Genomic DNA, 25,842 nt, shown 5'->3' on the forward strand with positions numbered 1-25,842 from the left:
CCTGAAGAGTTGGCAATCGGCACATAATCGAAACCGAAGGATTTAATTAGGTTTTACTGACAGCCCCTTGCCACTTCCCCTTTCCCCGCTCCCCTCCCCGCTCTTTACCCCACTTCCCCTCACTGATCTTCTCACTCCCCTCACCTCTCTCCCCATTCCCCTCCCCGCTTCGCTTCACTGCTCTCCTCGTTCCTCTTCCCCACCAGTTTTCCTCCTTCCCTTTGCCTCTTCAGCCTTTCTCCTCCCTTTGCTCTCTCGTCGCCAGTCCCCCTGTGGCCCCCTCACTCCTGGGACGGAGGGCAGCGGGGGGTGGGGGGAAGGAGGAGAATGGAGAAGGGAGATGGACGAGTGAAGCGGTGAGGGGAACACGGAGGGAAAAAGGGAGAGCAGGAAGGGACGAGGGTAATGAGGAGAACAGGAAGGAAGTTCGATGATAATCATAAATTCTATGATAATCTATGATTAATCTAGGACAAAGGTTCGGCCCAACATCGTGGGCCGAAGGGCCTATTCTGTGCTGTATTTTTCTATGTTCTATGGAGTGGAAGGGAGCAGGGAAAGTGAGGGAGACCAGCGAGGGGAGTGGTGGGGATAGCAAAGAGGGGAATGGGGCAATGCGGCATACTGAGGTTTCGGGATGCATAATGATGAGGCGAATGTTTACAGAAACTGCGCGTGCGACGGTAGCTGGGGTCGGAGCAGAATTCCTGTTTCAGTTTGCCGGGTGCAAGAGTTACAGTGTATTCCCTGTTACTGGCATTTATTTCAGGAATACCTTCCACACTTGCAAAGCCAAGCATCACATTGAACACTTGAGTAGTTTGTCCACGTTAGGTTTAGCTTTTTAATAATTACCCAGTGTAAATCCTAATAGCTTGAAACTGAATGCAGCCCAAAAACAATTGAGGAAATGAAAAGTGAGGGTGCCCGCTAATTCCCACCTTCTGGGGCGGGAACAGCGTTAGGTCACTGGCGAGGGGCGGGGAGAATCAGAAAACGGGATCTCGCTGGCCAGGTTTCGTTTTCCGAGTCTCGCAATACGTCACCATTTGCACTCGTGGGGAACGAGGGTGCAAAACCGCAGCCATAGTCTCAGCAATGGTAATCATGAAACCATTGTTGCTTGTCATAAAAACCCGCCTGATTCACTGATGCCCATTAGGGAAGGAAATCTGCTGTCTTTACCTGGCCTACATATGATTCTAGATGCACAGCAATGTGGTTAGCGATGGGCAACAAATGCAGGCCTTGCCAGTGATCCCACATCCCACAGCAGAATAAACCATGGATTGGATCTGTATAAGTGTGACATTGAAGAGTTATTTGAGGAGAAAGCAAGGGGTGACTTGGACCAGTCTGCTGCATATTTGTTTTTCAATTTTTCCAATTAAGGGGTAATTTAGTGTGGCCAATCCACATAGCCTGCACATCTTTGGGTTGTGGGGGTGAGACCCACGCAGACACGGGGAGAATGTGCAAACTCCACACGGACAGTGACCTGGGGCTGGGATCGAACCTGGGTCCTCGGCGCCGTGAGGCAGCAGTGCTAACCACTCTGCTGCATATTATAGATATATCAAGACTGGCGGCACAGTGGTGAGCACTGCTGCCTCACAGCGCCAGGGACCCGGGTTCAATTCTGGCCATGGGTGACCGCCTGTGTGGTGTTTGCACGTCTTCCCCGTGTCTGCGTGGGTTTCCTCCGGGTGCTCCGGTTTCCTCCCAAAGTCCAAAAATGTGCAGGTTAGGTGCATTTGCCGTGCCAAATTGCCCCTTAGTGTCCAAAAGGGTAGGTGGGATTACTGGGTTATGGGGATAGGTTCGGGGCATGCGCTTAGGTAGGGTACTCTTCAAGGGCCAGAATGGCCTCCTTCTGTACTGTAGAGATTCTCTGATTCTATGAAGACCCTTTGGTCTTGCTCACTTCAGGTGGCATAGTAATGGGTATGAAACAATGATAATTGTTCGATCATCGAGCTGTACGAACAGCATTCATACTCCGAGAAATGCATTTGTGGGTATTCTTTAGTGTGAATTAAATTAGAGTGCGTCAACTCTGACAAAGAGTCACTCAGACTCAAAAAGATAGCTCGCTTCTCTCTCCATAGATGCCGTCAGACCTGCAGTGATTTTCCAGCATTTTCTGTTTGTGATTCAGAATCCAGCATCCGCAATAATTTTCTTTTATATGGAGAGTACTGTTATCCTGACAGACCATGGTGATTATGAAATAAGAACATAAGAACTAGGAGCAGGAGTGGGCCATCTGGCCCCTCGAGCCTGCTCCACCATTCAATGAGATCATGGCTGATCCTTTGTGGATTCAGCTCCACTTTCCGGCCCGAACACCATAACCCTTAATCCCTTTATTCTTCAAAAAACTATCTATCTTTATCTGAAAAACATTTAATGAAGGAGCCTCAACTGCTTCACTGGGCAAGGAATTCCATAGATTCACAACCCTTTGGGTGAAGAAGTTCCTCCTAAACTCAGTCCTAAATCTACTTTCCATTATTTTGAGGCTATGCCCCCTAGTTCTGCTTTCACCTGCCAGTGGAAACAACCTGCCCGCATCTATCCTATCTATTCCCTTCATAATCTTATATGTTTCTATAAGATCCCCCCTCATCCTTCTAAATTCCAATGAGTACAGTCCCAGTCTACTCAACCTCTCCTCGTAATCCAACCCCTTCAGCTCTGGGATTAACCTAGTGAATCTCCTCTGCACACCCTCCAGTGCCAGTAAGTCCTTTCTCAAGTAAGGAGACCAAAACTGAACACAATACTCCAGGTGTGGCCTCACTAACACCTTATACAATTGCAGCAGAAACTCCCTAGTCTTAAACTCCATCCCTCTAGCAATGAAGGACAAAATTCCATTTGCCTTCTTAATCACCTGTTGCACCTGTAAACCACCGTTTTGTAACTTATGCACTAGCACACCCAGGTCTCTCTGCACAGCAGCATGTTTTAATATTTTATCATTTAAATAATAATCCCTTTTTCTGTTATTCCGACCAAAATGGATAACCTCACATTTGTCAACATTGTATTCCATCTGCCCGACCCTCAGCCATTTCCTCAGCTCCCATTATTAAATCTCCCTTCTCATCCTCTAAAGGACCAATATTTACCTTAGCCACTCTTTTTTGTTTTATATATTTGTAGAAACGTTTACTATCTGTTTTTATATTGTGAGCAAGTTTACTCTCATAATCTATCTTACTCTTCTTTATAGCTTTTTTAGTAGCTTTCTGTTGCCCCCTAAAGATTTCCCAGTCCTCTAGTCTCCCACTAATTTTGCCACTTTGTATGCTTTTTCCTTCAATTTGATACTTATTTCCTTAGATATCCACGGTCGATTTTCCCTCTTTCTACCGTCCTTCCTTTTTGTTGGTATAAACCTTTGCTGAGCACTGTGAAAAATCGCTTGGAAGGTTCTCCACTGTTCCTCAACTGTTTCACCATAAAGTCTTTGCTCCCAGTCTACCTTAGCTAGTTCTTCTCTCATCTCATTGTAATCTCCTTTGTTTAAGCACAAAACACTAGTGCTACACCACCTCCCTTACCATCCACTCTGTCCTTCCGAATAGTTTGATACCCTCGGATATTTAACTCCCAGTCGTGACCATCCTTTAACCATGTTTCAGTAATGGTCACTAAATCATAGTCATTCACAATGATTTGCGCCATCAACTCATTTACCTTATTCCGAATACTACGAGCATTCAGGTAAAGTACACTTATGCTGGCTTTTATACCTCTGTTTTGCATCTTAATGTGGAAGGGAAATTAATGAGTTACCAATTTAGAAGCATGCTGGGAATATTGACTATATTTTAACACTGCTTTTGAGAGAAAATAAGTAGGTCAAGTAATGTAAAGTAAATACTGCTTAGTATTTTGTACTCGGCCTTATGATGATAATAAGTTGTTCTTCCGAAGGACAACAAAATGCGACTCGAATTGTTTTTAAACCAAGGGCAAAACATTCATATTTCCTCTTGCATATGTTCCCAAGCTTTATCTCTTCAAAGTTGTTTGATAGTTACTGCATAACTCAGAGTGCAGTGCAATGGCTTTGCAGCTAGAACACTCTCTCTCCGCAAATATATTTGTGTAAATAAATTTCCTTAAATCGAATCTCGAGGAATTTGTCTTTATTATGATTTCCACGACACTTACCGCCTCGATCAGTAACCTCTTCTAAGTTATATTTCCTCTTAACTTTTCTCCTAATTTTCCTTGTCGTTGAACCCATATCCTCATGTAACAACCTGCCACGTCGCTTACCATTTATGTTTTTACTTCCAGTTTTATTCCTTTTAGTATTACTGGGCCTAATCGCTGAGTTCCCCTCAGTCACTGTACCTTGTACTGTCGCCGATTTTTGATTTTTGACTATGGCATCTCTGCCTTACACTTTCCCTCTTACTGCCTTTTGTTTCTGTCCCTGCTTTACTACCTTCCGACTTCCTGCATCCGTTCCCAGCCCCCTGCCACATTAGTTTAAACCCTCCCCAACAGCTCTAATAAACACCGCCCCTCGGACATCGGTTCCAGTCCTGCCCAGGTGCAGACCGTCCGGTTTGTACTGGTCCCACCTCCCCCAGAACCGGTTCCAATGCCCCAGGAATTTGAATCCCTCCCTCTTGCACCATCTCTCAAGCCACACATTAATCCTATCTATCCTGACATTCCTACTCTGACTAGCTTGTGGCACTGGTAGCAATCCTGAGATTACTACCTTTGAGGTCCTACTTTTTAGTTTAACTCCTAACTCCCTGAATTCAGCTTGTAGGACCTTGTCCCATTTTTTATCTATATCGTTGGTGCCTATGTGCACCACGACAGCTGGCTGTTCACCCTCCCCCCCCCCTCAGAATGTCCTGCAGCCGCGCCGAGACACCCTTGACCCTTGACAGGGAGGCAACATACCATCCTGAAGTCTCGATTGCGTCCGCAGAACCACCTGTCTATTCCCCTTACGATTGAGTCCCCTATCACTATAGCCTGCCATTCTTCTTCCTGCCCTGCTGCGCAGCAGAGCCAGCCACGGTGCCATGAACCTGGCTGCTGCTGCCTTCCCCTGGTGAGCCGTCTCCCTCAACAGTATCCAAAGCGGTATATCTGTTTTGCAGGGAGATGGCCGCAGGGGACACCTGCACTGCCTTCCTACTCTTGTTCTGTCTTTTGGTCACCCATTTTCTATCTCCCTCAGTAACTTTCACCTGCGGTGTGACCAATTCGCTAAACGTGCTATCCACAATGTCCTCAGCATCGCGGATGCTCCGAAGTGAGTCCATCTGCAGCTCCAGAGCCATCAAGCAACCATCAAGTAACAGGAGCTGCAACTGGACACACTTCTTGCACGTGAAGGAGCCAGGGACAGTGGACGTATCCCTGAGCTCCCACATTGCACACAAGGAGCATGACACGGGTCTGGGATCTCCTGCCATGTCTTAAACCTTCGGTTAACTTATACAACTACAATTCCAAAAAACGAAAGAAAAAATAAATAAATAAATTAGACAATGAAAAGAAAAACTACTTACCAGTTACTTACCAGGGTTAAAAAGCGCCTCCTCCCCACCCAGCTTTGAATTCCCACCTAGCTTCAAATTCCCAAACTCACTCTTTGCTGTCTCACTCTGGCTGTGTCTTCTCTGGCTCATTGGGAGAACTCTATCCCTTATATGCTATCCTTAAATTGCAATATTTTCTTATGCCCTTTCCATTTCCCCTAACAATTCTGTAACTCTAACACTCAATCATGCACGGGTTAAAGTTCTGAACCTTTTGCAGTTCCTCCCCTATTGAGCAGGATTTCTAATTCCGATCCTTGATGTTGTTCACTCCACTATTAGCGGCCGTGTCTTCTCTTGCCAGTTGTTGTTGTATTTGATGGTGTCTGTTGCTCAATCCCAATGAACAAGAGTGAAACCGTCGAGCAAATTAATTGAAGCATTGTGGTTTGCACTCGTTCATTCTCCACGGATGATTTGGAGTTTGCATTATGCACCGAGGGACATCCATTAGAGACTGTATTAGATTCAAAGAACAGGCATACAAATGAACAAGAGAAAGCAATAGACCTAAAGATTGGGAGACGTTTAAAATTCAGCAAAGGCGAACCAAGGCATTGATTAAGAAGGAGAAAATACAATATGAAAGTAAGCTAGCGGGGAACATAAAAACTGACACGGGCCGCGATTCTCCCCTACCCGGCGGGGCGGGGGGTCCCGGCGGGATGGACTGGCGGGAACCACTCCGGCGTCGGGCTGCCCCAAAGGTGCGGATTTCTCTGCACCTTTAGGGCCCAAGCCCTCACCATGAGGGGCTAGGCGCGCGCCGGAGTGGTTTCCGTTCCACCGGCTGGCGTGGAAGGCCTTTGGCGCCATGCTAGCTGGGGCCGAAAGGACTTCGCCGGCCGGCGGAAGTTCCCGCATGCGCGGGAGCATCAGTGGCTGCTGCTGTCATCCCTGCGTACGCACGGGGTGGGGCTCTCATGGTGAAGGCTATGGCCGAGGCGGAGGGAAAAGAGCGCCCCCACGGCACAGGCCCGCCCGCGGATTGGTGGGCCCCGATCGCGGACCATGCTACCATGGGGGCACCCCCCGGGGTCAGATTGCCCACGCCCCCCCACCAGGACGCGGAGCTTCGCCCACGCCGCCAGTCCCGCCGGTAAGGTAGGTGGTTTGATTCACGCCGGCGGGACTGGCATGACAGCAGCGAGACTTTGGTCTATCGCGGGCTGGAGAATCCCCGGGGGGGCCCGCCGACCGGCGCGGCGCCATTCCCGCCCCTGCCGAATATCCGGTGCCGGAGAATTCGGCTGCCAGCGGGGGCGGGACTCACGCCAGCCCCCAGCGATTCTCCGACCAGGCGGGGGGTCGGAGAATCCCGCCCCAGGTTTCTGCAGGTATGTAAAAAGATTGATAAGAATGTATGTAGGCCTGTTACAGTCAGAAATGGGAAATTCATTTAGATTTGATATATTATTACATTTACCGAGGTACGGTGAAAAGTATTGTTCTGCGCACAGTCCAGGCAGGTCGTTCCATACATGATAAAACATAGGACATACGATAAATACACAATGTAAATACATAGACAGAGACATCGAGTGAAGCATACGGAGTCTCGCATTACTTAATGGAGAAGATGTGTGAAGAGATCAGTTCAACCCATGAGAGAGTCATTCGGGAGCCTGATAACATCAGGAAAGAAGTTGTTTTTGAATCTGTTAGTGCGTATTCTCAGACTTTTGTATCTCCTGCCCAATGGAAGAGGTTGGAAGAGAGAATAACCCGGGAGAACGGGGAACAAAGAAATGGCTGAGGAACTAAATTCGTACTTTGTTTCTGTCTTCACAAAGGAAGACATGAATAATGTACTGGAAGTTCTGAGAAGTTTTAGTGAGGAGCTGAAGGAAATTAGTATTAGTAGAGAAATTATTTTGAGGAAATTAATGGGATTAAAGATGAATTAATCTCCAGGGCCTGATAATCTTCATCCCAGAGTACTGAGGGAAGTGGCCCCAGAAATAGTAGATCCATTGATGGTCATTTCCGAAAATCCTTTGGATTCTGGAACGGTTCCTACCAATTGGACTGTAGCAAACATAATCTCGCTATTCAAAAAGGGTGGTAGAGAGAAAACAGGGAACTATAGAGCCTAATATCAGTAGTAGGGAAGTTAAAACGCATGGAATTGCAGATAGTGTTTTGAGATGGATAGAAAGTGGGTTAGCAGGTGGGAAGCAAAAAGTTTGAATAAATGGGACTTTTTCTGATTGGCAGGCAGTGACTAATGGGGTACCACAGGGATCTGTGCTAGGATCCCAACTGTTCCCATTATATGTCAATGATTTGGAAGAGCGAACTAAATGTGTTATTTCCAAATTTGCAGATGATACAAAGTAGGGTGGGAGGGTGAGCTGTGAGGAGGATGCAGAGATGCTTCAGCGGGATTTGGGCAGGCTGAGTGAGTGGGCATATGCATGGCACATGCAGTATAATGTGGATAAATGTGAGGTTATCCGCTTCGGTAGCAAAAACAGGAAGGCAGATTATTATTTGAATGGGTGTAAATTGAGAGAGGTGGACATTCGGCGAGACCTTGATGTCCTTGTGCATCAGTCGCAGAAAGTGAGCGACAGGTACAGCAGGCAGATCTTACGTTGGCCTTCATAGTGAGAGAAATTGAGTATAGGAATAGAGAGGTTTTAACTGCAATTGTATAGGGCATTGGTGAGGCAACACCTGCAGTATTTTGATGTCCTTACCTCAGGAAGGATGTTCTTACTATGGAGGGAGTGTAGCAAAGGTTCACCAGGATGATTCCTGGGATGGTTGGACTGTTAGGATTATATTTATTGGAGTTTAGAAAAGTGAGAGGGGATCTCAAAGAAACTTATAAAATTTCTAACAGGATTCGGCAGCGTAGATTCAGAAAGCGTGTTCCCGATGGTGGGGGAGTCCAGAACTAGGGGGTCATCTTTTGAGGATAGGTGGTAAACCTTTTAGGACTGAGGTGAGGAGAAATTTCTTCACCCAGAATCTGTGGAATTCATTGCCGCAGAAAGTAGTTGAGGCCAAAACGCTGTAGAAGGAGATAGACATAGCTCTTGGGGCTAAAGGAATCAAAGGATGGGGGGGGGAAGCGGAATCAGAAAATTGAACTTGATGATTAGCCATGATCAAAATGAATGGCGGAGCAGGCTCAAAGGGCCGAATGGCCTGCTCATGCTCCTATTTTCTATGTACGTTTCTATGTATGTTTAATGAACTAAGGCTCCAATTCTAAGACTCCTATTTAATGAGCGAAGACTCAGATGAGAAGCAACCTCTTTACAGAGAGGGTTGTGAATCGATGAAATTCTCTACCTCAGTGGCTGTGGAAGTTCAGTCACTGGCTATGTTTAAAGTAGAGGTTGACAGATCTTTAAATGCTTTTTTAAAAAGAAATTTAGAGCACCCAATTCTGTTTTTCGAATGAAGGGGCAGTTTAGTGTGGCCAATCCACCTAGCCTGCACATCCTTTTTGGATTGTGGTTAGTGAGATTCATGCAGACACGGGGAGAATGTGCAAAGTCCACATGGACAGTGACCCGGGGCTGGGATCGAACCTGGGACCTCGGCGCTGTGAGGCAGCAGTGCGCCACCATGCCGCCCTGAACTATTTTTCATGTGAGGTCGAATTTTCATTTGATGGGTTGACAGGTAATGAATGAGCACTCACTCAGAGGCGCCGCTCTGTTGGGAGGAATCCAGCAATGCTGCCGGGGTGCCGGGAGATAGAAGTAGGTGCTTGAAGGGACTGAGAAGCCATCTTGGGGGAGGGGGTGTGGAGGGTCTGGCAGGGAGTGGCCACGGTCTTTTTGTAGGGCTAGGAGAAACAACTATTGGGAAGGGGTAATGGCCACGTTTCACGAGGAGCCTCCAGCAGTCGCTTTTCAGGACTCCTGGTTAGGTCGCTGAATGCTGAGCTCCACACTAGGTGGAAAGCATGCTTTGAAATCAGGTTGGAAGAGAACGTTTGGCCTGCTGCCTCTCCTACTCATGCTCGAAAGCAGCGCCGAAAGTCATTTCCATTGTTTTGCCTGCGCGTGCAAGAATTTTGTTTGCAGGAACAGTTAAAACAACTTAATTTGATTCCATGTTACCGAGGTAAAGCCTGCCAGCTCGGATGTAGGAGACCGAGATACGGATGGCTCAAATGAATTAATTTTCATGCCACTGCAAAGTTACTCTTCTCTTCGACGTACGGTTTGCGCATGGACTGCTGTCGGGAAACAGTAACTTTATGTTTTGCTCCTAAGCTGTTGATCGGGTCTGTCCGTGTGATCTTTGTAAGCAGATAAGGGCAGTGCAGACAGCTGAGAGCGGAGGTTGTTTACGGCAAGGCAGAGGAAAACAGTTAGACATAAATTAGGGCTGACGGTTTCATGAAGCACAATTGGTTGATCGCAGATTCAATGTGACTGCCCTGAACTGAGCGATGATCCGTACAGTATGCAAAATTCCTTGCCTTGCTGGTTTGTGCCCACCAGCCTCGCAGTAGCTTTCCCAAAGCCCTCAGCCATGGCTTTGAATGAAACCAGAACTGAACGTGCCATTGTTGGGTCGAAATTCCTTTTGACAACAATCACATTCTTTTAAAAACTTGGTAGATTTTACTTGTCACAGGTTATAAATGAATTCTTGTTACAAAGGCAAGCATTTCTCTCTCACCATATCTTACTTCTAAATAGCGGGAAGATATGCCACACCGTGACCAAAATTACTGCAAGTCGCAACATTTGCGCTCCTAAAAGAGGCTAAAGCCATTGCACGTTAAAGCAAATATTTCCCTTCATCTGGCGCAAGTTGGAGTTTTATCACTAGCTTTGTGTTTAACACGTATGATTTAGTGGCCGCTTTGGTGCAAAGTTCTTAGATTTTATTTAGCTTTCTCCCTGTTGTTTCCCTCTGTTTATAAATACATATCTCAATGAAATTCATCGCAGGCATAATAAGAAAGCAGAGATTAGTGTAATGCGAATCCAAATTAGCAACCAGTAGGTGCTTGATGATCAAAATTTGAGTCTCCATTTAAATAAATGAGATTTGTGGCATATGTTTATTTTTAATGACCATTAGACATGCAGTATGAATTATATCTATTGCAGGAACTTCTAATCAGTAATAAAAATAGTATCCATTTTAAAATCCAAGCGTTTTATTGATTATATATATAATTTATATAGATATATATATAGATACATAGCTATATGATATATGTAAAAATAGATATGTAATGCTGTACCACCTCAAAACTTATCAAAGTGTGTTACACAATGAATTAATTGTTATTTAGAGTACAGTGACTGTTGGAATGGAGCATTGTGAGAGTTGGGTGAAAGTTTTAGATGATTTCCATATTGCAACGGCATCCTCTGAATGGAACATGATTTCCATGGAGCATTTGATCTGGCACTAATTTATTCCTTGTAGATTGTGCAGTTTTAAACAACCAGCTAAACACAAGTTGGTCATACTGTGGGATATTCTCACGGAGAGACTTTTTTTCACCTCCATCAAATCAGCGAACTATAAGCAGTGAATATATCAGAGGACGAGGCACAGAGAACAGTCAGACACAGTAGAATGATAAACACGTTCTGATGAACTATACGTTCCGAAAATGTGTGTAACGAACCATCAGCTCAGAGGTAAAAATCAGGCCCAGACCTTTAAGCAGTCTTTCTCTCTCAAAACCTCTGGTGCATTTCTGTTTGGATTTTTGCTTGCCAGCTTTCATGCTTGTTCACTTTATCTAAGATTAAAGAAATGTTCTGTTAGACACACGTCTGTTTCAAAGCATATTTTGAGAATTGGTGGGCCTGACAGTAATAGAACGGAGATAAAAGCTGATGATTCTCATTTCTGTTCTCAACTGAGTGAGACGGCACTCTAAAGAGAACAAAAGAGAAACTGGATGAAGAGGTATATTTAATGGTGTTCATGTGCTCGGAAACTCGACCTGAGAAAGCATGATCAAATGAGCAACTATCTGTCTGGGTTTTTTTGGGTGTGTTTCATGACTCACCATCAAAGAATATTTCTGTTTGTGGGCAGCACGGTGGCACAGTGGGATTGCGCCGAGGTCCCAGGTTACATTCCCGGCTCTGGGTCACTGTCCGTGTGGAGTTTGCACATTCTCCCCGTGTTTGCGTGGGTTTCGCCCCCACAACCCAAAAATGAGCAGGGTAAGTGGATTGACCACGCTAAATTGCCCCTTAATTGGAAAAAAATAATTGGGTACTCTAAATTTATTTAAAAAAGGAATATTTCTATTTGACTATTTTAGAAATGATAATGATGAATGTTAGCTGGTATAGTGTTAGGGGAGCATATTTGCGAAGTATGCACATCCATGTTAAGATTAATTTGTGATGGGGCAGCAGGGTGGCGCAGTGGTTAGCATTGCTGCCTCACGGCGCCGAGGTCCCAGGTTCAATCCCGGCTCTGGGTCACTGTCCGGGTGGAGTTTGCAACATTCTCCCCGTGTTTGCGTGGGTTTTGCCCCCACAACCCAAAAATGTGCAGGGTAGGTGGATTGGCCACGCTAAATTGCCCCTTAATTGGAAAGATGACTTGGGTACTCTAAATTTATTTTTTTAAAAGAATAATTTGTGACTACCACATTGGAGAATTAACAAATCTGTTCCAGCTCATGGATGGGATTTTAAAAACCGTCATCTCAACATATCAATGAGTCGCTCCATGTGAGTTAGAGTTTCAGGAATCTTCTGTAAGTAGCATTCTATGAATTGCTGCCCAAAACAAAATATCAGGGTGAATAAAAACCCCACAATGAATCTATTAAAAGACCTCAACCGATAACATTCCATGATTCAACACTAGCTTGTGAGAGTTGGTACAGAAGCAGAGCACTTTATGGTTCACAGTTTGACTCCCAGGTAATAATCTGTGTGTTGTGTATCCCTGGAGTTAGGGAACCGATACCATTGATTGATCAGAAGCAATGCGATGATTTGGACATGAGGAATAATGGCAAGGCAGAAATATGTTTTTTCTAAATTTAGAGTACCCAATTCATTTTTCTTTCCAATTAAGGGGCAATTTAGCGTGGCCAATCCACCTACCCTGCACATCTTTGGGTTGTGGGGGTGAAACCCACTCAAACACGGGGAGAATGTGCAAACTCCGCACGGACAGTGACCCAGAGCCGGATTCGAACCTGGGACCTGGGCGCCGTAAGGCAGCAGTGCTAGCCACTGCGCCACCATGCTGCCAAGGCAGAAATACGTTCGCCATTTGTGCATGCTTCAAATAATTCTGCAGTGCCTGCTGAAGAGGAAGATGAATATTGAACAGGCGTTCAGAAGTATTCTAATGGAAAGTGGCCTTTAATGATCGATGACCAGTATAAAGGTTCATTAATTACAAATTGTAGGCACCAAGAAATGGATCCAAAAAAAAAATAACCACCAGAAAAATTTGAGCAAGTCAATGGGAGCATGCAATTTAAGCAACTTAACACAGCGGAACACTTTAAATGTTAAGCCTTTCTATATTTGTGTGAATGGAAAAAAAATTAGATTGAAAGAGGCCAATGACCTTCATTATATATTCAATTTTAAGGATTTTCTTTTTGGGGCTATTTTTGAAATAAATTTTCCACTCCTGTTGTTCACTTTAATGTTTGACCCTTCAGCAGAGATGTAAATTAAATGACATTTCCTTGTTGTCCTGTGTTTAAAATACAACGTTAGTTGTGGATCATAAATGATGATCTTCATTCTGGAGCTAATTTATTCATTTAACAATTTCCCTCAAGAAGTTCCAGCAGAAGGCTCAAAAGCAAACTAAGCAGAAGAAATCAAAGTCGGCTGAATTTCTGATGGGTGAGCCTTGCTTGATGAGTTATTGCTCATAATTTGTGTAAGGATTAATTAACTAATTACAGACAAATGGCTGTAGGCTAAGTTTTGCTTTTGCATGTCAGGGCGCAATTTGTAATTATTTTAATCATTTATTTTTTTAAGCTTCAGATTTAATTTTAACCTAATTGTGTTTTGGTGACATTTGAGGATGATGTGTTTGTCTGCATATTTGATAAGGGAATGTTAAAGGAATTACGGGGGAGAAATTTTTCCTGGTTGTCATTGTAATGTACTTTCGCGTAATGTGCTACCCTGACCTTCTTGTTTTTTTTTGACGGATGCAGCAAAAGACAACAGATCTGCAACAGAAGGCATTGAAAATCCTGCTTTTAACATCAGCACCAGAAACCTTTCAGCATATCATAATTCAGCAGAAAAAGAAATTAGACATGACAGACACGATGGCACCCTTGCTGCTCACCAACAAAAACTCCTGCTCCCAACCTATGATCAAGCAAGAGGTGAGGCTTCAGTCTTGATTAACCTCATGGTGACTGACAATGGTTTTGTTCTTGAATTATACCTCACATTCCGGTGTCTAAACCTTACATTCCAACTTTGCGTGTCAGAACAAGTTCCCATTCTGCGACTTGCAGAAATGAGAGCAAATCCTTTGGGACTTGGGATGTGTCCAGGCATTCTACGTGGAAACTTGAAGGGAAAGCTTCCTTAGGTTGGCAGCTGGAATACTTGATCTTACCTTCAAACCTCCTCAAACGAATTCCGTTTAAAAAAAACTTGGGATTCAGCTAATGAAAGTGGGCACCCTTTAGATAGCTGCATTTAACTTCACACACCTTTTCAAATGACCTTAATCACAGAGCTTAGTTTAGTTCTCCTTTATTTCCAGACCAAATCCCTTAATTATTTTGCCAAAATGTCCACCTCAAACTGATAAAAAGTGCAATCATTGGATTAAAAAGGCTTACAGCTTCTAGAGCAAAATATGTTGAACTGTGACAGGTTATGTGATGTGTTTATAAATCTACAGATCAGGAACCGACAGTGGAATTTTTTTGTTTTTTTACAAAAGATATATTTTTTCTTCAAACATTTGCATTTGTTTTGGTAAGCAAGAAAAAAAATTGGCACAGGTATTAACGGCCAAATGATGCCAATCAGTTGAGAGCACGCTTGCAAGACATCTTTTAAGAATAGTCATTGTGCACTATGAAATTTGTCACAGTTTTACACATTAGGTGCTTGAGTACCCTGGCAGACATGCCGAATTGACAATGTGTACTGCTCATCAAGGCTGTCAGCAACAAATCTCACTTTTTCTGCTAAAATGGGATGATGGAAAAAGAGGCATTCTCCTTTCAAAAAACAAAATTCAACAAAAGTAGTGAAAAGTAATCCTCAGATGATTCAAAGATCTGGTATTATCATAGCCTGATCTGGACACGATACCCAGAAGTAAAGTACCTTATTGGAATTATATTACAGCCCTCCTCCCCGGAGCGGATGCTACACTGCATTGACCAACTTAATCTGAATTGTTGTTAATGGCTCAGTTAGTTAAATCTCTGAAATTTACAAATGGAGTGAAATGTCCTATCTATACCACTGAATATACATTGCTCAATTGTTTTGTTTTGTGGTTTTGTCCTCCGCCAGCTGGCACTTTTGGAATTAGACATTTGTTCGAACAGCCTTTTAAGTTAAATCGAAACGTTAGCTCTTTTCTCTCCCTACAGATGCTGCCAGACCTGCTGAGATTTTCCAGCATTTTCTCTTTCGTTTCAGATTCCAGCATCTGCAGTAATTTGCCTTATCCAGTAAATTAAATCTAAACAGGTTTAAGACTTTTTTCCTCCCCTTTTTACCAAAATAAGAAACTTTTTGGCTGGGGTTTTCAGGTGGCAGTAAGTGGGGGTGGGGGTAGGTTGGTGGGGAGAGGTGTGTGTGAGGTGGTGTTGCCAGGAATTTCCAGTCCGGCTGTGGCAGGACTTTCCACGGGGTTGGAGTGGGGGGAGGGGATGTTATAATATACACCAGTATATCATGGTGCAGACATACACCGATGAACACACAGTGGGACCAATCAACATACACAACACTGCAGCCAATCACCAGTGAGAGCACACGCACTATAAAGACAGGGGACATCAGAGTTCCCGCTCATTCGAGTAGCAGCTAGCTAGGAGCACAGAGCTCACAGCCTGCAACACAGACATTCACCATGTGCTGAGTGTATCAACTGGTTAGGACAAGGCAAAGGTCTTTAGTTAAAGCTGGTATTGTATTTACCCACAGTTCAAGTATGTTTAAATAGTTAACCTGTTAATAAAATAGTGTTGCACTACTTCAAGTGTTGGTGACGTGTATGTGATCTAGAACACCCAACACATCATGATACCAGGAGTGGTTGCGTACTAGCACTTCTTAGACCTACCTGCAAGTGATCTGCCTTCCGCCAGCATTCCGTCATTCTGCAACATGGACAACATCAGCCCGCTGCCGCCGCTCCGCATTGCCGGCAACCTCGGGGCCAACTGGAAGATTTTCAAACAGCGCTTCCAGCTCTACCTCGAAGCCACGGATAGGGAGGGCACCTTGGACACCAGAAAGATTGCTCTTCTCATCTCCACAGCCGGGGACCATGCCGTCCATATTTTCAACTCCCTCACCTTTGCAGATGACGAAGACAAGACGAAGTTCAAGACGGTTCTCCTCAAATTTGACCCTCACTGCAGCGTAGAGGTGAATGAAAGTTTTGAACGTTACGTGTTCCAGCAGCGTTTGCAGGGTAAGGACGAACCTTTCCAATCCTTTTTAACGCACCTCCACATCCTTGCGCAATCTTGCTGCTACGGGCCCACCTCCGACTCCATGATACGCGACCAGATCGTTTTTGGTGTTCAGTCGGACCCCCTACGTCAGCAGCTCCTCAAAGTAAAGCAACTCACCCTAGCGACCGCCATCGAGACCTGTGTCCTACATGAAAATGTCACCAGTCGGTACTCCCATATACAAGCGGCTGAAACGGCGCGGCAAGGTCCCCACGAGGTGGAACGGGTCCAAGTGATTGAACACCTCCAGGGCCTCAGCCTGGATGAGGGCGGCCATTTTGCGCGCTTTTCGTGGACTCCCGCGCTTGTACGAACAAACGAGGAGACGGCGACATGGAGGAACGTAATACGTAGGCGCGTACCACGCAGGACCGCACCGCGCATGCGCGGTGGCGCAGCAAATGTGCTGACGGCACAACGTGCGGCAACTGTGCCTCCGCCTATTTAAAGCGGCAATGCTTACAATGTGGAAGATTTGGCCACTATGCTGCCTGCTGTCGAGCAGCTCAGCCTTCCAATTCATATCGCTTCAGCCAGCCTCGCAGGAATGTTCGGGCAATTCAACCCACGGTCACCGAGTCCGATTCCGACCTCCCACACAGCAGTGACACCGAGGACCCGAAGGTGCCTTTTCGAGTCGGTGTCGTAACGAAAAACAGGCTGTCCCCGAAGCAAAGACACCAGCCGTTGTCGGTATACAGCATCGATCCAGATGACGAGTGGTGTGCAACCCTGAAGGTCAACTGGTCCCAAATACGATTCCTGGACACTGGTGCCTCCGCCAATCTCATGGTGTGGTCTGCTTTCCAAAGCCTTCGTGTCAAACCAACCATTCTCCCATCGGCCTGCCAGCTATTGGACTACAATGGCAACATCATTCCTGCTACCGGCTCATGCCAACTCGAAGTGACGCACAAGTCACGAAAAGCCATCCTTCTTTTCGAGATCGTGGGCTCCTCGAAGGACTCTCTGCTTGGTGCACAGGCGTGCAAATTGCTAAACCTCGTTCAAAGAGTTCACTCTCTCCTGATGACACATCTGCCTTCGAGGATGCTGACTTCAGGGCGCAACTCAACGCCATCATCGACCAGCACCGCAACGTCTTCGAAGGCATGGGCACGCTCCCATATACTTACAAGATCATACTCAAACAGAACGCCACGCCTGTGGTGCATGCACCTTGCAGAGTCCCAGCACCCCTCAAGGACCGCCTCAAGCAGCAGCTGCAGGACATCCAAGACCAAGGAGTGATCTCCAGAGTTACGGAACCAACCGACTGGGTCAGTTCCATGGTGTGCGTAAAGAAGCCTTCCGGCGAGTTCAGAATCTGCATCGATCCAAAGGATCTGAATCGCAACATAATGAGGGAGCATTACCCAATCCCCAAGCGCGAAGAGATCACATGCGAGATGGCTCGGGCCAAGCTCTTCACCAAACTTGACTCCTCGAAAGGATTCTGGCAAATTCAACTAGACAGATCCAGCAGGAAACTGTGTACCTTTAACACCCCCTTTGGCAGATATTGTTACAACAGGATGCCGTTTGGGACCATATCGGCATCAGAGGTGTTCAACAGGATCATGGAACAAATGATGGAAGGCATTGAAGGTGTTCGCGTCTATGTTGACGACATAAACATTTGGTCCACCACCCCGCAGGAGCATATCAGTAGCCTCAGTAGCGTTCAAACGCATACGGGAGCAGGGCCTACGCCTCAACAGATCCAAATGCACCTTTGGCCAGACGGAACTCAAGTTCCTAGGGGACCACGGGCGGGATTCTCCGACCCCCCGCCGGGTCGGAGAATCGCCGGAGGCTGGCGTGAATCCCGCCCCCGGCGGTTGCCGAATTCTCCGGCACCGGATATATGGGGATCGCGCCATGCCGGTTGGCGGGCCCCCTCCGGCGATTCTCCGGCCCACGATGGGCCGAATCCCGCTGCTTGAATGCCTGTCCTGCCTGCGAGAATCAAACCACCTCTCGTACCGGCGGGACAAGGTGGCACGGGCGGGCTCCGGGGTCCTGGGGGGGGGGGGGGGGGGCGATCTGGCCCCAGGGGGTGCCCCCACGGTGGCCTGGCCTGCGATCGGGGCCCACCGATCCGCGGGCGGGCCTGTGCCGTGGGGGCACTCTTTTCCTTCCGCCTTCGCCATGGTCTCCACTATGGTGGAGGCGGAAGAGACCCCCTCCACTGCGCATGCGGGGATGCCGTGAGCGGCCACTGACGCTCCCGCGCATGCGCCGCACGGCAAAGTCATTTCCGTGCCAGCTGGCGGGGCACCAAAGGCCTTTCCTGCCAGCTGGTGGGGCGGAAATCAGTCCGGCGCGGGCCTAGCCCCTCAAGGTGAGGGCTCGGCCCCTCAAGATGCGGAGGATTCCGCACCTTTGGGGCGGCGCGATGCCGGACTGATTCACGCCGTTTTTGGCGCCGGTCGGCGGACATCGCGCCGATTGCGGAGAATCCCGCCCCACATCTCCCAGTTGGGTGTGCGGCCGGATGCGGACAAGGTGGTTGAAATCACAGCCATGAAAAAGCCAGAGGACAAGAAGGCGGTCCTCCGATTTCTGGGCATGGTCAACTTCCTAGGGAAGTTCATCCCGAACCTCGCCTCTCATACCACAGCTCTCAGGAACCTGGTCAGGAAGACGACAGACTTCCAATGGCTTCCTGCCCACGAGAGCGAATGGACAGAACTTAAAACCAAACTTACCACGGCCCCGGTATTGGCCTTTTTGGATCCAGCGAAAGAGACAAAAATTTCGACCGATGCCAGCCAATCTGGCATTGGGGCAGTGCTCCTGCAACGCGATGAGGCCTCACCATGGGCCCCCGTTGGATATGCGTCACGCGCCATGACCCCCACGGAACAGCGCTACGCGCAGATAGAAAAGGAGTGCCTGGGCCTGTTGACCGGTGTCGTCAAATTTCATGATTATGTCTACGGCCTTCCCCAATTCACCGTCGAGACCGACCATCGCCCGCTGGTCAAGAAAGTACTAACAGACTTGAACGACATGACGCCTCACCTCCAGCGCATTCTGCTCAAACTCCGGCGATACGACTTTCAGCTCGTATACACCCCGGGCAAAGACCTGATCATAGCCGACGCTCTGTCCAGGGCAGTCAACACCCCGTGTGACCCAGCGGGATTCGTCTCCCAGGTTGACGCCCATGTGGCCTTCGTGGCCTCCAATCTACCGGCCACGGATGAACGCCTTGTCCAAATTCGCCGCGAGACTGCGGCTGACCCCCTGCTACAGCATGTCATGCGCCACCTAACAGACGGGTGGCTCAAGGGCCAATGCCCGCAGTTCTACAACATCAGAGATGATCTGGCGGTAGTCGATGGTGTCCTCCTGAAGCTGGACCGCATTGTTATCCCGCAGAGCATGCGCCAGCTCGTCTTGGAACAGTTACACAAGGGCCATCTTGGTGTGGAGAAGTGCCGCCAATGGGCCCGAGAGGCAGTGTACTGGTCCGGCATCAATGACGACATCGCCAACACAGTGCTCAACTGCCCCACCTGTCAGCGCTTCCAGCCGGCCCAACCACATGAGACCCTATAGCCCCATGAGTTGGTCACGTCCCCATGGTCCAAGGTCGGCATCGACCTGTTCCACGCGCGAGGCAGGGACTATGTTCTGATTGTAGACTATTTTTCTAACTACCCAGAGGTGGTACGTTTGCACGACATCACATCGTCTGCAGTCATCCGTGCCTGTAAGGACACGTTTGCTCATCACGGCATCCTACTCACTGTGATGTCGGACAATGGCCCCTGCTTCGCAAGCCAGGAATGGTCCAACTTTGCCAGGGGGTACAACTTTGTGCATGTGACATCCAGTCCCCTGTACCCCCAATCCAATGGCAAAGCGGAGAAGGGCGTCCACATAGTCAAACGGCTCCTCTGCAAGGCTGCCGATGCAGGATCCAACTTCTACCTCGCCCTGCTGGCCTATCGCTCGGCCCCACTGTCTACTGACCTGTCGCCTGCCTAGCTGCTCATGGGTCGCACCCTGAGGACGACGGTGCCGTCCATTCACGTCCCAGACCTCGACCACGTTCCGGTCCTTCAACGAATGCAACTGTCTCGTGCACAGGACATGGCGGCTCATGGTACCCGTGCAGCTGATCTCCCTGCTCTGACTCCAGATGACAATGTCTGCATCTATCTTCCGGATGGTGGCTGGTCTGCAAATGCTGTGGTTCTTCGGCAGGTGGCTCCCGCTCGTTCCTGGTTCGTCTACCGGATGATTCCATTCTGCGCCGTAATCGGCGTGCCCTTCATCTCGTTCCGCGCTCGCTACGTGATCCTCCGCCAGTGCCACGCCCTCCTGTTGTCCCTGACCTGGAATATGCAGAGATTCCGGTTACTCTGCATCCTCCTCACTCTGACGCAGTCCAGCCTGCTCCTCAGCTGGTGGCTCCCGACCCACCCTTGAGGGGGTCAACCAGAATTCGTCGCCCACCTCAGAGACTTAATTTGTGAACTTTGCACTAATGGACTCTCTGGTCTGTTCTGTTCTTCCGTTTAATCGTTCAAGTTTAATCGACCATAGTGGGCCGGATCTCGAATAACGATGAGTCCGAATACAGGAGGGAGATAGAGAACCTAGTGGAGTGGTGTAGCGACAACAATCTCTCCCTCAATGCCAGCAAAACTAAAGAGCTCGTAATTGACTTCAGGAAGCAAAGTACTGTACACACCCCTGTCAGCAGCAACGGGGCCGAGGTGGAGATGGTTAGCAGTTTCAAATTCCTAGAGGTGCACATCTCCAAAAATCTGTCCTGGTCCACCCACGTCGACGCTACCACCAAGAAAGCACAACAGCGTCTCAGGAAACTAAGGAAATTCGGCATGTCCACATTAACCCTTACCAACTTTTACAGATGCACCATAGAAAGCATCCTATCGGGCTGCATCACAGCCTGGTATGGCAACTGCTCGGCCCAGGACCGCAAGAAACTTCAGAGAGTCGTGAACACCGCTCAGTCCATCACACAAACCTGCCTCCCATCCATTGACTCCATCTACACCTCCCGCTGCCTGGCGAAAGCGGGCAGCATAATCAAAGATCCCTCCCACCCAGCTTACTCACTCTTCCAACTTCTTCCATCGGGCAGGAGATACAGAAGTTTGAGAACCCGCACGAACAGACTCAAAAACAGCTTCTTCCCCACTGTCACCAGACTCCTAAATGACCCTCTTATGGACTGACCTCATTAACACTACACCCTGTATGCTTCATCTGATGCCAGTGCCTCTGTAGTTACATTGTATATGTTGTGTTGCCCTATTATGTATTTTCTTTTATTCCCTTTTCTTCTCATGTGCTTAATGATCTGTTGAGCTGCTCGCAGAAAAATACTTTTCACTGTACCTCGGTACACGTGACAATAAACAAATCCAATCCAATCCAATCCAATATAGTGTTCATCTCGTTATTTGTGGACACACTGTTTTTTTTCTGCACCAGGCACCTTCCCATGTAAATAGCTTAGTTTTATGTACATAGTCCTGTAAATATTTCACACACACGTAGTCAGGGACATTCTATTTATTGTCATGCAGGCACATTTTTTTGTATAAAAGGGGGAATGTCATAATATACACCAGTATATCATGGTGCAGACACACACTGATGGACACACAGTGGGACCAATCAACATACACAACACCGCAGCCAATCACCAGTGAGAGGACACACACTATAAAGACAGGGGACATCAGAGTTCCCGCTCATTCGAGTAGCAGCTAGCTCGGAGCACAGAGCTCACAGCCTGCAACACAGACATTCACCATATGCTGAGTGCATCAACTGGTTAGGACAAGGCAAAGGTCTTTAGTTAAAGCTGGTATCGTATTTACCCACAGTTCAAGTATGTTTAAATAGTTAACCTTTTAATGAAATAGTGTTGCACTACTTCAAGTGTTGGTGACCTGTATGTGATCCAGAACACCCAACACATCAGGGGGGGGGGGGATGGGATCTTGCCGAAAGCCCATTGACTTTTGGCGGGACTGGATGGCGATGGGCAGGGCCAGGAAATCCCACCTTTTGTTACGTTTGTTGTCAGACTTTTCCTTAAATAAAGTCATCAACGTCGAGGTTTATTATGTCTTGTACAGTGCAGAATGATCGATTGTAATCAAATTATGCAGGTGAATCCATACATTGACTAAACTCTTCAGCACACAAATGTTTTTACATGGATGGGAGCTGGATGATTCATGGCAAGCTCACAAATGGATTGAAAGTGTTTTTCGTACACTCTTTGTATAGTTTATTGGCATTTGAATCATCTTCTCCAATAAAGCATGAATGGAGGATTTATCAAGGGGCAAAGCTGCTTCATTTAGCCAATTAAAGAACGTATGTGGAAGAAATGGCTGATCATTTTTATAAATCACAGTATCCCAGAATTGATCGAGTGTGTTTTAAGTTGTCCAACATGCTCTCCCTTCCTCTATCGATTTAACTTCAGCCTCAATACACTGTGCCTTAAATCTAATACATGTATTCTTGAAGCTAAGGAGCAAAACCACGCAGAGGAGAGATATCACCTCCCTGCTGGGGACAAGCTTAAAGCCACAGTTTTAATAAAGCCTCTGCCAAATTAATGCACTGTGCCATTTTCAACGGAGCAAATGTCCTGTGCTCAACAAATCCATTTTTCAGTCTGGTCTTTGATCTGGTTTATGATGAACCAGGGCAAAAAAGGGAAGCTAGTTGAGACCGATGGCTAACAAGAAATGCTGGCCTTGCTATTTCTTTACCGTATCCAATTAAATTGTTCCTTTGAACATAATACTCAGCAGCTAGCATAAATGCATTTCTGACTGATAAGTAGAAGGTATGTCACTTTCAGCAGTGCGATACGATAAATATTCCCACAGGTAAAATAGATTGAGGCAGTGTCATATCATCCCGTGACAGTTATGGGATGCATTTATACTGTCAGCTTGTGGTGCTGTGAAATGTGACAATATCACTCCAGAATTGGGACCTGATCTGATTTCAGGATGCTGCAGTGTTAGACCCCTTGGGCTTGACATTTCATGGAGTGCAACTCCAATACTATGTCAAGTTGAGTTTAAATAGTGCTCTGGGAGTTTCACTGGACCTCCCGGGCAATGTAGGAACTTAAAACTCAATTTGAAAAATGTTCTGACAAAGTGGCAGAGCCCCCACGTACTCTGAACATATGTGGGATTTAGTGGCCAGCAATGGAACTTGATGTAAGTACCCACAGGCCGAGCTTTCCTCACGTGTGGAGGGGTGGGGTCCATGTCCGTGGATGCTGCAAATCCTTCTCTGCAGCTACCCGTCAGAGACTGATCATGCACTGCAACTGCAGGCATGCGACATGCGCAACTAGAGTAAAGCCAACAGTTTCTAACTTTGGTAGCGCAGGAAGTGAGGCCAATTTGTCGCAGAATATCTTACCAGCGGAAAGACAATTTAAAAATTCTCCCTGATCATTTCACACGCACCGACATTACTTGCGTGAGTACAGGAAAAATCCACCAATGTTGTTGGAAGTCTACATGACTACATTGTGGACCGGTGGAGTTCAATCAATTGAAAAAACAGGGGCGTCATTCTCCGACCCCCCGCCGGGTTGGAGAATGGCCGTTGGCCGCCGTGAATCCCGCCCCCGCTGAAGTCTCCGCTCCCGGAGATTGGGCGGGGGCGGGAATCCGGCCGCGCCGGTTGGCGGGACCCCCCGCTGGATTCTCCGGCCCGGATGGGCCGAAGTCCCGCCCAGGAATTGCCTGTCCCGCCGGCGTAAATCAAACCTGGTATTTACCGGCGGGACCAGGCGGCGTGGGCGGGCTCCGGGGTCCTGGGGGGGGGGGGGCGCGGGGCGATCTGACCCCGGGGGGTGCCCCCACGGTGGCCTGGCCCGCGATCGGGGCCCACCGATCCGCAGGCGGGCCTGTGCCGTGGGGTCACTCTTTCCCTTCCGCCTCCGCCACGGTCTCCACCATGGCGGAGGCGGAAGTGACTCTCCCCACTGCGCATGCGCGGGAAACTGACAGCGGCCGCTGACGCTCCCGCGCATGTGCTGGGAAACTGACAGCGGCCACTGACGCTCCCGCGCATGCGCCGCATTTCCGCGCCAGCTGGCGGGGCAACAAACGCCATTTCCGCCAGCTGGCGGGGCGGAAATCCCTCCGGCGTCGGCCTAGCCCCTCAATATTGGGGCTCGGCCGCCAAAGATGCGGAGACTTCCGCACCTTTTTGCCGGCGCGATGCCCGTCTGATTTGCGCCGGCTTTGGCGCCAGTCGGCGGGCATCCCGCCGTTGGGGGAGAATTTCGCCCCAGGTATGGAACTGAACCCATCGGATTATTTTTTAAAATCTATTTCTTTGTGAGTTGTGCAATATTGGGACAGAATGTGATTGAATGAAACTCTATTGTCCATTGTTTAAAAGATTGTGGGATCAGAAGAACAAAGGAGCAGACCAGATGGCCAGTCGAATTTTCTCTGCCATTAATAATAATAATCTTTATTAGTGTCACAAGTAGGCTTACATTAACACTGCAGTGAAGTCACTGTGAAAATCCCCGGGTTGCCACATTATGGCGCCTGTTCGGGTACACTGAGGGAAATTTAGAATGTCCAATTCACCAACAAGCACATCTTTCGGGACTTGTGGGAGGAAACCGGAGCACGCGGAGGAAACCCACGCGGGAGAACGTGCAGACTCCGCACAGACAGTGACCCAAGCCGGGAATCGAAGCCATGATTGTGGCTGGCCTTCAGCTTCCTCTCCATTTTCCTGCCTGCTCCCCATACCCTTTGACCTCCTGAGGGAGTTCCAAATCCTACTCGAGGACCTCAGCACAACATCTGCACTGACATTCCAGTGCAGCACTGTCTCAGGGGCTGTCTACTAAAACAAGGCACTGTCTGCATCTCAGGTGGACATTAACGATCCTATCGCACTAAAGAGGTGGAGAGTCAGTCCTGATGCCCTGGGCAATATTTACCCCTCAATCGACATCAGTAAAACAGATTATCTGGCCATTATCACATTGCTGCTTGTGGGAGCCTGCTGTGCACAAATTACTGCTACGTTTCCTACACGACAAGAGTGAGTACATGTTAAAAAGTACTTAATTGGGTGCAAAGCACTTTGGGATTTCTCGGTAGTCATGGAAAGCACTCTCGCAATGCAAGGTACACATGGATGACTTGAGCTTGGACATAAAAGCTCAATACCAAAATTTGCCAACAAGCTGAAAACGGAGGGCGGGATACTCCGGCCATGGCTGCCGGGCGACCGGAGAATCCAGCCCGAGGTCAATGGAGTTCCCCATTGTACGCAGCTCGCCCTTGGCGTTTTTGCAATGGGCAGGGCAGGAGAATCCAGCCCAGAGTGTTTGTTTGCCAAATAGCAAAGACTGTAAACGACTTCAGCAGGACAGAGGTGAATGGAATAGAAAAACAGGTGACAGATTTATATGAGTAAGTGTGAGATAACAAATACATCTTGGGAGCAAGATGAGAAGAGGAGCTGCAGCCTCAATGGAAAGACACCAAAGATTGTGGATGACAGAGAGATTTATGGGCTCAAAGACAAAGG

The 25,842-nt window shown here is 47.7% G+C and overlaps 1 protein-coding gene across 1 annotated transcript in view; it reads left to right on the forward strand.

Moving 5' to 3' along the window:
• LOC140386083 (orofacial cleft 1 candidate gene 1 protein homolog) overlaps window positions 1-25,842 on the forward strand; it is a 56,321-nt gene that overhangs the window by 16,686 nt on the left and 13,793 nt on the right. Inside the window, exons 3-4 of the mRNA XM_072468661.1 lie at window positions 13,348-13,414; window positions 13,738-13,914. Coding sequence (XP_072324762.1) covers window positions 13,348-13,414; window positions 13,738-13,914 — 244 coding nt within the window. The remainder of the gene's footprint in view (window positions 1-13,347; window positions 13,415-13,737; window positions 13,915-25,842) is intronic.

The sequence above is a fragment of the Scyliorhinus torazame genome, chromosome 11 (assembly GCF_047496885.1).
Source record: "Scyliorhinus torazame isolate Kashiwa2021f chromosome 11, sScyTor2.1, whole genome shotgun sequence".
In the NCBI taxonomy this organism is placed as follows: domain Eukaryota; kingdom Metazoa; phylum Chordata; class Chondrichthyes; order Carcharhiniformes; family Scyliorhinidae; genus Scyliorhinus; species Scyliorhinus torazame.